We start from the raw sequence: 12,500 nt of genomic DNA, 5'->3' as shown, positions 1-12,500 counted from the left end.
TTAAAGACTTGGTCATCGCTTGTTTAAATAAATTCATACATTTTTTTACTTTGCTTCTTATAACTTTCAGAAAGACAATTTTAGAGAAAAAATACAACCTTAAAAATGATTTTAGGATTTTTAAACACATATAACTTTTTACCTTTTAAATTCCTTCCTCTTCTTTCCTAACTATTTAAATCAATGTTCAAGTAAATTTATTTTTTTTATTGTAAAGAATAATAAATAAATTTTAATTAAATTCTTCATTTTAGCTTCTGTTTTTTCGACAAAGAATATTTGTGAAATATTTCTTCAAACTTATTATGATTAAAATTCAAAAAAAATATTCTGGCAAATCTAGAAAATCTGTAGAATCAAATTTGAATCTGTCACGACTTTGTCTATGGCGAGGTTTGCTCTCCCGTGGTGCAAACGAATTGGACCATACGTGGCGTACAGGTGAGGACATGTTTAATCTTTTAACTCAAACAAAAGGTACAAACAAAAAGCGCGCACAAAGGCGGAAGTAGAAAACTAGACTATGAAACAAAAGACATGCACGTGGGCACAAAACTATGAACAATAAACAAAACTTACTTGGCATAAGATGAAACAAGAACTAACGTGACAAGGAACTGTGAACATGGCGTGAATGTGTGATGTCGCCAGGACGAACAACAGAAACAGAAAAGCCTATATAGTGACATGATAAGTGAAAACAGGTGCGTGACTAACTGTGAACAGGTGCGTGACATGACAATGTGAAAACGTGAGACAGGTGTGTGTGACTCCAAACGTGGAACAGGTGAAACTAATGAGTAACCATGGAAACAAAACAAAACCAGGAAGTGAAACCAGGAACTAAAAAGTGTCCAAAAACCAAGCAAAACAAAAACAAGATCAACACAGACATGACAGAATCTTATTTCAAAGTCTTTTGAATTCCTTTTAAAATTTTTGTTTTGGAAAATCTAGAAGAAATAATGATTTGTCTTTGTTAGAAATATAGCTTTGTCCAATTTGTTATATATTCTAACAAAGTGTAGATTGGATTTTAACCTATTTAAAACATGTCATAAAAATTCTAAAATTAATCTTAATCAGGAAAAAATACTAATGATGTTCCATAAATTATTGTTTTAATTTTTTCAAAAAGATTCAAATTAGTTAGTTTTTCTCTTCTTTTTTCCGGTTCAATTTTGAATTTTAAAGAGTCGAAATTGAAGATAAAATATGTTTCAAAATTTAATTGTAATTTTTTTCGTGTTTTCTCCTCTTTTAAACCGTTCAATTAAGTGTAAGTATAATTAATTATTAATAATAACATAGAGTTAAAGGTAAATTGAGGAAATTGGCTATTTCCGGCAATTTATTTAAGTGTGTATCAAACTGGTAGCCCTTCGCATTAATCAGTACCCAAGAAGTAGCTCTTGCTTTCAAAAAGGTTGGTGACCCCTGCTATAGAGGACAATTACTGCAGTGCGATTAGGGCACGCCCTTAATTTAGTAATTAGAGTGTAAATAGGATTATATTTGCCCTGGGAGTTTTCTAGGAGAGGCACTGAGATTCATAAGTCTCCTGGGATGATCAGGGGGTCGGCAAGTATGCAGCTGAGCCGCATCAGAGTGGTCAAAGAGCCGCATGCGGCTCCGGAGCCGCGGGTTGCCGACCCCTGCTCTAGAGAAAAGTGCTACATAAAAAACAGTTGATTGATTGAAGTCAGCACAAATGAATGGGAAACGTTTGTGGAGATTGTGAGCAGGTTATGAGGGCTGCTTGTTTCAAATAAGACGTAACGTTTGTGGAGATTGTGAGCAGGTTATGAGGGCTGCTTGTTTCAAATAAGATGTTACCCAGCAGCCACAAGACATTAAAACAACCTTGAGAACTCGTTGAATGAGTTCCTGACCTTGAGCAACTGAAACACAACGTTGAAACAAACATGCTTTTTCACCACCTTTAATCAATGTTGCCTTCTGACCTTGGTTTGACATTGAATTGTGGTCATTTCCCGACCAACACAAACACAACGTTGAAACAACGTGCTTTTCCACCACGTTGATTTGATATTGAAATGTGGTCATTCTCCAACGTGGATCCAACGTTAGACAGCAACGTTGTCTCAATGTACCAATACAACTATTTACAAGGTTGTTTCCAAGTCTAATATATATTTATAGTCAACGTCGTGTGCCTGCTGGCTCATAACAAATATAAAACGTTAATAACATCAAAACTATAACGGCCAGACCAAAGAAATGTTTGCAGCACAAAGGAAAGGGGAGATCTTTGGGGGGATTTTGGCATGGTTGGGGTGTGGTTAAGGATAATAAAACGTTAATAACATAAAAAAACACAACAGTTAAACCACATAGCATAAAGTAGCAGAAAGCAATTGGAGTGTTAATTGATGTTATTAAATGTTCTGCACATTTATTATGGAAATATTTCCTTCTAAACTCTTCCCACTTTATTCATTCACACGTGTTTGTCCTTCAAATTAATGAGCTGCCATTCATTATTCATGACAAGCCAACATTCATAATTCAGCATCAAGTTTGTTAGGTCCAGAGGGAAGCCAAAGTCAGGTGACCTCCAACTTCCCCCGTGACAGTACCACCCCCCTCCCCCTCCCACAGGTGTTATGACAATGAGGAGGAAGGTCAAGTTTGACAGGCGAGGGTCAAAGTGCGTACCCCAAAGCATGCATGCATTCAATTCCATGCCGAGGAAGACCCTTCCTGTCGGGGGGGGAAATAGCCGGGCCATATTTGGAGAGCTGATGTCACACAAGTGTTGCAGCCTATAAATGTTGTGATGTCACACAAGACCTTGCAGCCTATAAATGCTGTGATGTCACACAAGACCTTGCAGCCTAGAAATGTTGTGATGTCACACAAGACCTTGCAGCCTATAAATGCTGTGATGTCACACAAGTGTTGCAGCCTATAAATGTTGTGATGTCACACAAGACCTTGCAGCCTATAAATTTTGTGATGTCACACAAGTGTTGCAGCCTATAAATGTTGTGATGTCACACAAGTGTTGCAGCCTATAAATGTTGTGATGTCACACAAGACCTTGCAGCCTATAAATGTTGTGATGTCACACAAGACCCTGCAGCCTATAAATGTTGTGATGTCACACAAGTGTTGCAGCCTATAAATGTTGTGATGTCACACAAGTGTTGCAGCCTATAAATGTTGTGATGTCACACAAGTGTTGCAGCCTATAAATGTTGTGATGTCACACAAGACCTTGCAGCTTATAAATGTTGTGATGTCACACAAGTGTTGCAGCCTATAAATGTTGTGATGTCACACAAGTGTTGCAGCCTATAAATGTTGTGATGTCACACAAGACCTTGCAGCCTATAAATGTTGTGATGTCACACAAGTGTTGCAGCCTATAAATGCTGTGATGTCACACAAGACCTTGCAGCCTATAAATGTTGTGATGTCACACAAGTGTTGCAGCCTATAAATGTTGTGATGTCACACAAGTGTTGCAGCCTATAAATGTCGTGATGTCACACAAGTGTTGCAGCCTATAAATGTTGTGATGTCACACAAGTGTTGCAGCCTATAAATGTTGTGATGTCACACAAGACCTTGCAGCCTATAAATGTTGTGATGTCACACAAGTGTTGCAGCCTATAAATGCTGTGATGTCACACAAGTGTTGCAGCCTATAAATGTTGTGATGTCACACAAGTGTTGCAGCCTATAAATGTTGTGATGTCACACAAGTGTTACAGCCTATAAATGTTGTGATGTCACACAAGACCTTGCAGCCTATAAATGTTGTGATGTCACACAAGTGTTACAGCCTATAAATTTTGTGATGTCACACAAGTGTTGCAGCCTATAAATGTTGTGATGTCACACAAGACCTTGCAGCCTATAAATGTTGTGATGTCACACAAGTGTTGCAGCCTATAAATGTTGTGATGTCACACAAGTGTTGCAGCCTATAAATGTTGTGATGTCACACAAGTGCTTGCAGCTTATAAGCGTAGATGCACGGGGAGAGCGAGGCAAACCTCTGGACTGCACCACAACTCTGTCATGTAAGTACTTCTCTTTATTCATGTAAGTACTTGTCTTTATTCTTGGAAGAAACATGATTATTCCCTCTGACCTGGGTGGTCCGTGCCATCACGGTGTGCCACTGCCATCATTATGCCGTATTATTGCTTTATTGGATTGGAAAAAACATGTGGCGCGAGCATTTTATGGTAATAACTACAGTAGAGGAGATATTTATATAATGTCATATTGCATTGTATAAATTATTTCCATAGAAGAAATACAGAAATAGAAATACCTGATAATTACTACACATATAGTATTTTAATACCACATTATTGTGAATAAATGTTGCCATAAAATAAATAATACAGTTTATTGGCATTGTAAAATATTACTGTCTGTCATATAATTACATTAATTTATTTTTTTAAATTTTTTTTATTATTTATTTATTTTTATTTTTTTTAATAATGTCCTGCCCATGAATTTATTTCTAAAAAAAAATATTCTGTATGAATCTTTTTACACAGAAAAAGTATATACAAAGGTTTGTCTCATAATTTAGCCACGAAATAAATAAAACATTTTATTGGAAATGTAAAAGACTCATTAAAGATGACATTCATTTATATAAAAAGTCTATACAAATCATTTTTACACGAGAAAATATGGATGAATCCTACATAAAACTCATGTCATGAATATGTAACATTTTGCAATTTATAATGTCTCAAAAGTCTGCCATGAATTTTTAAAAAAGAGTTTATTAGTCATGTAAAATACTACTTTCCGTCATATAAATTCCATTAATTTATATAAATATTTTCTATGAAGAATTTTTCTCTGAATTTTCTTTTTTGAATATGTGTGAATACTATGTTATGAGTTTGTAATATTTTATAATGAATAATATATATGATCATATTGTGAATTATTTTCTTAAAATGTTGCCATGAAATAAACAAAACAGTTTATTGATCATGTCAAATACTACTTCCTGCCATACAAATAACAGGCATTTATATAAATAGTCTGTATGAATCATTTTACATAGGAAAAAATAAGGATGAATACTAAATAAAGGTTATGTCATGAATTTGTAATATTTTACAATTAATATATTTATTGTGAATAATTTGTTTTAGAATTTAGCTATGGAATAAATAAAATAGTTTATTGGTAATGTACTTTAAAAAAAAAAAAAAGGATGAATATGTAATATTTTACAATTTATAATGTCTCAAAATGTTGCCATGAAATAAAACAAAGTTTACTGTTTATGCAAAACTTTCTGTCAAATAAATTCCATTAGTCTATGTAAATATTCCATATCGATCACTTTCCACAGAAAAGAAATGAAAATATACTTGATAAATATATAATATAAAGGTAATGTCAGGAATGTATAATATTTAACAATTAACAAGCTATTTATTGTAAATAATTGTCTTGCAATTTAGCCATGAAACAAATAAAAGAGTTTATTGGCAACTAACTGTCTGCCATACAATCTGTCATATAAATGACATTCATCTATAGAAATATTTTGTATCCATCATTTTCCACAGAAAGAAAATGTAAGGATGGGTGAATATTTATTCATGATTATAATTCATCATCTATATGACGTTTTTTGAATAATTGATCTCAAAATATGATTGAACTCATTTGTCCATGAAGTACTACTAACTACCATGAAGTACTACTAACTACCATGAAGTACTACTAACTACCATTCATGAACATTTGGTTTGACCATGAAGTACTACTAACTACCATGAAGTACTACTAACTACCATGAAGTATTACTAACTACCATGAAGTACTACTAACTACCATTAATGAACATTTGGTTTGTCCATGAAGTACTACTAACTACCATGAAGTATTACTAACTACCATGAAGTACTACTAACTACCATGAAGTACTACTAACTACCATTAATGAACATTTGGTTTGTCCATGAAGTACTACTAACTACCATGAAGTATTACTAACTACCATTCATGAACATTTGGTTTGTCCATGAAGAACTACTAACTACCATGAAGTACTACTAACTACCATTCATGAACATTTGGTTTGTCCATGAAGTACTACTAACTACCATGAAGTATTACTGACTACCATGAAGTACTACTAACTACCATGAAGTACTACTAACTTCCATTAATGAACATTTGGTTTGTCCATGAAGTACTACTAACTACCATGAAGTACTACTAACTACCATTCATGAACATTTGGTTTGTCCATGAAGAACTACTAACTACCATGAAGTACTACTAACTACCATGAAGTACTACTAACTACCATTCATGAACATTTGGTTTGTCCATGAAGTACTACTAACTACCATGAAGTATTACTGACTACCATGAAGTACTACTAACTACCATGAAGTACTACTAACTACCATTAATGAACATTTGGTTTGTCCATAAAGTACTACTAACTACCATGAAGTACTACTAACTACCATGAAGTACTACTAACTACCATTAATGAACATTTGGTTTGTCCATGAAGTACTACTAACTACCATGAAGTATTACTAACTACCACGAAGTACTACTAACTACCATTAATGAACATTTGATTTGTCCATGAAGTACTACTAACTACCATGAAGTATTACTAACTACCATGAAGTACTACTAACTACCATTAATGAACATTTGGTTTGTCCATGAAGTACTACTAACTACCATGAAGTATTAATAACTACCATGAAGTACTACTAACTACCATTAATGAACATTTGGTTTGTCCATGAAGTACTACTAACTACCATGAAGTATTACTAACTACCATGAAGTACTACTAACTAACATTAATGAACATTTGGTTTGTCCATGAAGTACTACTAACTACCATGAAGTATTACTAACTACCATGAAGTACTACTAACTACCATGAAGTACTACTAACTACCATTAATGAACATTTGGTTTGTCCATGAAGTACTACTAACTACCATGAAGTATTACTAACTACCATGAAGTACTACTAACTACCATGAAGTACTACTAACTACCATGAAGTACTACTAACTACCATTAATGAACATTTGGTTTGTCCATGAAGTACTACTAACTACCATGAAGTACTACTAACTACCATTCATGAACATTTGGTTTGTCCATGAAGTACTACTAACTACCATGAAGTACTACTAACTACCATTCATGGACATTTGGTTTGTCCATGAAGTACTACTAACTACCATGAAGTATTACTGACTACCATGAAGTACTACTAACTACCATGAAGTACTACTAACTACCATTAATGAACATTTGGTTTGTCCATGAAGTACTACTAACTACCATGAAGTATTACTAACTACCATGAAGTACTACTAACTACCATTAATGAACATTTGGTTTGTCCATGAAGTACTACTAACTACCATGAAGTACTACTAACTACCATGAAGTACTACTAACTACCATTCATGAACATTTGCTCATTTTTGCAATATTCTTAATGATTTTTGCTTGATTAAAACTTCCATTTTTCTTTTCTATAAATGATCATTTCATTTTGTCTCCATGCATAAAATGACTTTTATTTCAAGTTGTTTACTTCTTTGTCTTAAAGAGGATTCACTTGCTTGAATAAATACATTTTCAATGAGACATGAAAAGTGACATTAATATATTATATATGTGGCATCATATTTACACATGACTATTATTCTTACAGTAATATTCCGTTTTCCCTGCAGATAAGCACCATGTATCACCTGAGGGTACCTGCGCTCTTACTACTGCTGCTTGTGTTGCTGCACTGCACCGCTGCTGCCCCCCGACACAGGTGAGTGCTCCTAATAGTCCTAATAGTCCCGTTTGACACAACCTCCTGTCCCCTTTTACACAACCTGCTGTCCCCTTTCATGCCAGACACAGGTGAGCGCTCCTAATAGTCCTAATAGTCCTGTCTGACACAACCTCCTGTCCCCTTTTACACAACCTGCTGAGCACTTTCATGCCAGACACAGGTGAGCACTTCTAATAGTCCTAATAGTCCTGTTTGACACAACCTCCTGTCCCCTTTTACACAACCTCCTGTCCCCTTTTACACAACCTGCTGAGCACTTTCATGCCAGACACAGGTGAGCGCTCCTAATAGTCCTAATAGTCCCGTTTGACACAACCTCCTGTCCCCTTTTACACAACCTGCTGTCCCCTTTTCCACAACCTGCTGTCCCCTTTTACACAACCTCCTGTCCCCTTTTCCACAACCTGCTGTCCCCTTTTACACAACCTCATGTCCCCTTTTACACAACCTGCTGTCCCCTTTTACACAACCTGCTGTCCCCTTTTACACAACCTCCTGTCCCCTTTTCCACAACCTCCTGTCCCCTTTTCCCTAACCTCCTGTTCCCTTTTACACAACCTGCTGTCCTCTTTCATGCCAGACACAGGTGAGCACTTCTAATAGTCCTAATAGTCCTGTTTGACACAACCTCCTGTCCCCTTTTACACAACCTCCTGTCCCCTTTTACACAACCTGCTGTCCCATTTCATGCCAGACACAGGTGAGCACTTCTAATAGTCCTAATAGTCCTGTTTGACACAACCTCCTGTCCCCTTTTACACAACCTGCTGTCCCCTTTTCCACAACCTGCTGTCCCCTTTTCCACAACCTGCTGTCCCCTTTTACACAACTTCATGTCCCCTTTTACACAACCTGCTGTCCCCTTTTACACAACCTCCTGTCCCCTTTTCCACAACCTCCTGTCCCCTTTTCCCTAACCTCCTGTTCCCTTTTACACAACCTGCTGTCCCCTTTCATGCCAGACACAGGTGGGCACTTCTAATAGTCCTAATAGTCCTGTTTGACACAACCTCCTGTCCCCTTTTACACAACCTGCTGAGCACTTTCATGCCAGACACAGGTGAGCACTTCTAATAGTCCTAATAGTCCTGTTTGACACAACCTCCTGTCCCCTTTTACACAAGCTGCTGTCCCATTTCATGCCAGACACAGGTGAGCACTTCTAATAGTCCTAATAGTCCTGTTTGACACAACCTCCTGTCCCCTTTTACACAACCTCCTGTCCCCTTTTACACAACCTGCTGAGCACTTTCATGCCAGACACAGGTGAGCGCTCCTAATAGTCCTAATAGTCCCGTTTGACACAACCTCCTGTCCCCTTTTACACAACCTGCTGTCCCCTTTTCCACAACCTGCTGTCCCCTTTTACACAACCTCCTGTCCCCTTTTCCACAACCTGCTGTCCCCTTTTACACAACCTCATGTCCCCTTTTACACAACCTGCTGTCCCCTTTTACACAACCTGCTGTCCCCTTTTACACAACCTCCTGTCCCCTTTTCCACAACCTCCTGTCCCCTTTTCCCTAACCTCCTGTTCCCTTTTACACAACCTGCTGTCCTCTTTCATGCCAGACACAGGTGAGCACTTCTAATAGTCCTAATAGTCCTGTTTGACACAACCTCCTGTCCCCTTTTACACAACCTCCTGTCCCCTTTTACACAACCTGCTGTCCCATTTCATGCCAGACACAGGTGAGCACTTCTAATAGTCCTAATAGTCCTGTTTGACACAACCTCCTGTCCCCTTTTACACAACCTGCTGTCCCCTTTTCCACAACCTGCTGTCCCCTTTTCCACAACCTGCTGTCCCCTTTTACACAACTTCATGTCCCCTTTTACACAACCTGCTGTCCCCTTTTACACAACCTCCTGTCCCCTTTTCCACAACCTCCTGTCCCCTTTTCCCTAACCTCCTGTTCCCTTTTACACAACCTGCTGTCCCCTTTCATGCCAGACACAGGTGGGCACTTCTAATAGTCCTAATAGTCCTGTTTGACACAACCTCCTGTCCCCTTTTACACAACCTGCTGAGCACTTTCATGCCAGACACAGGTGAGCACTTCTAATAGTCCTAATAGTCCTGTTTGACACAACCTCCTGTCCCCTTTTACACAAGCTGCTGTCCCATTTCATGCCAGACACAGGTGAGCACTTCTAATAGTCCTAATAGTCCTGTTTGACACAACCTCCTGTCCCCCTTTACACAACCTCCTGTCCCCTTTTACACAACCTCCTGTTCCCTTTTACACAACCTCCTGTTCCCTTTTACACAACCTGCTGTCCCCTTTCATGCCAGACACAGGTGAGCGCTCCTAATAGTCCTAATAGTCCCGTTTTCCACAACCTGCTGTCCCCTTTTCCACAACCTCCTATCCCCTTTTCCACAACCTCCTGTCCCCTTTTCCACAACCTCCTGTCCCCTTTTACACAACCTCCTGTCCCCTTTTCCACAACCTGCTGTCCCCTTTTCCACAACCTGCTGTCCCCTTTTACACAACCTGCTGTCCCCTTTTCCACAACCTGCTGTCCCCTTTTCCACAACCTGCTGTCCCCTTTTACACAACCTGCTGTCCCCTTTTACACAACCTCCTGTCCCCTTTTCCTTAACCTCCTGTCCCCTTTTCCACAACCTCCTGTCCCCTTTTCCCTAACCTCCTGTTCCCTTTTACACAACCTCCTGTTCCCTTTTACACAACCTGCTGTCCCCTTTCATGCCAGACACAGGTGAGCGCTCCTAATAGTCCTAATAGCCCCGTTTTCCACAACCTGCTGTCCCCTTTTCCACAACCTCCTGTCCCCTTTTCCACAACCTCCTGTCCCCTTTTACACAACCTGCTGTCCCCTTTTCCACAACCTGCTGTCCCCTTTTACACAACCTCCTGTCCCCTTTTACACAACCTCCTGTCCCCTTTTACACAACCTGCTGTCCCCTTTTACACAACCTCCTGTCCCCTTTTACACAACCTCCTGTCCCCTTTTACACAACCTGCTGTCCCCTTTTACACAACCTCCTGTCCCCTTTTACACAACCTCCTGTCCCCTTTTACACAACCTGCTGTCCCCTTTTACACAACCTGCTGTCCCCTTTTCCACAACCTGCTGTCCCCTTTTACACAACCTGCTGTCCCCTTTTACACAACCTCCTGTCCCCTTTTACACAACCTGCTGTCCCCTTTTCCACAACCTGCTGTCCCCTTTTACACAACCTCCTGTCCCCTTTTACACAACCTCCTGTCCCCTTTTACACAACCTGCTGTCCCCTTTTCCACAACCTCCTGTCCCCTTTTCCATAACCTCCTGTCCCCTTTTACACAACCTCCTGTCCCCTTTTCCACAACCTCCTGTCCCCTTTTCCACAACCTGCTGAGCACTTTCATGCCAGACACGTCCGCTACAAATATGGACTAGATTGTGCTCATCCGATGGGAAAGTGCGGCGAGAGATTGAGCGACTACTTTGAAAAGGCCATTTTGTCTTCCCACCCAGGACCATTGTCGACATCATCATGCCTCTAACACCAACGACATCATCATCCATCTAACACCAACGACATCATCATGCCTCTAAAAGTGCTTCCCACTTCTGATGCAGACACTTCAGGTCCAGCTCACTCGGCCGAGAGGAGAGCATTCTGCCAGATGACACCACGCCCAAGTTCCTGCTCTCCAAGAACCTCTTTGGACTCATGGCCACACGCTCACAGCGCGGCCTGGCAGACAGAACCAGGTGGCGTATACAGTCCTGCTCAAAAGTCTACGTACACTTGTAGAGAACATCATGTCATGGCTGTCTTCACTTTACAATCACTTCTTATTTGTTGTGACTTTGGGAAGGTTGTTCTAAAACCTTCATTCTAGCCTGATTTAGCCATTCCTTGACCACTTTTGGTCACACTCCATTTCTAGTTTATTTATAGTATTATTGTTGATTATTATATATAATGTAATATACATAATAAAATACATAAAGCTATACTGCCCCCTTGAGTCTGTGCCGTCAACTCCTCCCTGCAATACATAACAGCTTTACCACTTTTGAGGTGGGTTTGGGGTCATTGTCCTGTTGGAACACCCAACAAGACCCAACCTCCGGGCTGAGGATTTTAGCTTGTCCTGAACAATTTGGAGCTAATCCTCCTTTTTCATTGTCCCATTTAAAGCAGCAGTTCCATTGGCAGCAAAACAGGCCCAGAGCATAATACTACCACCACCATGCTTGACGGTAGGCATGGTGTTCCTGGGATTAAAGGCCTCACCCAACATATTGCTGGGTATTGTGGCCAAACAGCTCAATTTTTGTTTCATCTGACCACAGAACTTTCCTCCAGAAGGTCTTATCTTTGTCCATGTGATGTCAGATGAAACAAAAATGGAGCTGTTTGGCCACAATACCCAGCAATATGTTGGGTGAGGCCTTTAATCCCAGGAACACCAAGCCTACCGTCAAGCATGGCGGTGGTAGTATTATGCTCTGGGCCTGTTTCGCTGCCAATGGAACTGCTGCTTTAAATGGGACAATGAAAAAGGAGGATTAGCTCCAAATTGTTCAGGACAAGCTAAAATCCTCAGCCCGGAGGTTGGGTCTTGTTGGGTGTTCCAACAGGACAATGACCCCAAACCCACCTCAAAAGTGGTAAAGCTGT

The 12,500-nt window shown here is 39.5% G+C and overlaps 1 protein-coding gene across 1 annotated transcript in view; it reads left to right on the top strand.

Annotated features, from left to right (window-relative positions):
* Positions 1-7,748: 7,748 nt before the first annotated feature.
* Positions 7,749-12,500, top strand: part of LOC133662939 (islet amyloid polypeptide-like) — a 5,678-nt gene continuing 926 nt past the window's right edge. Inside the window, exons 1-2 of the mRNA XM_062067149.1 lie at positions 7,749-7,834; positions 11,450-11,584. Coding sequence (XP_061923133.1) covers positions 7,755-7,834; positions 11,450-11,584 — 215 coding nt within the window. The 5' untranslated portion in view covers positions 7,749-7,754. The remainder of the gene's footprint in view (positions 7,835-11,449; positions 11,585-12,500) is intronic.

This window comes from Entelurus aequoreus, linkage group LG12 (genome assembly GCF_033978785.1).
Source record: "Entelurus aequoreus isolate RoL-2023_Sb linkage group LG12, RoL_Eaeq_v1.1, whole genome shotgun sequence".
Lineage (NCBI taxonomy): Eukaryota > Metazoa > Chordata > Actinopteri > Syngnathiformes > Syngnathidae > Entelurus > Entelurus aequoreus.
The sequence above is the reverse complement of the archived record's forward strand: the minus strand, read 5'-3'. Positions and strand labels throughout refer to the sequence as shown.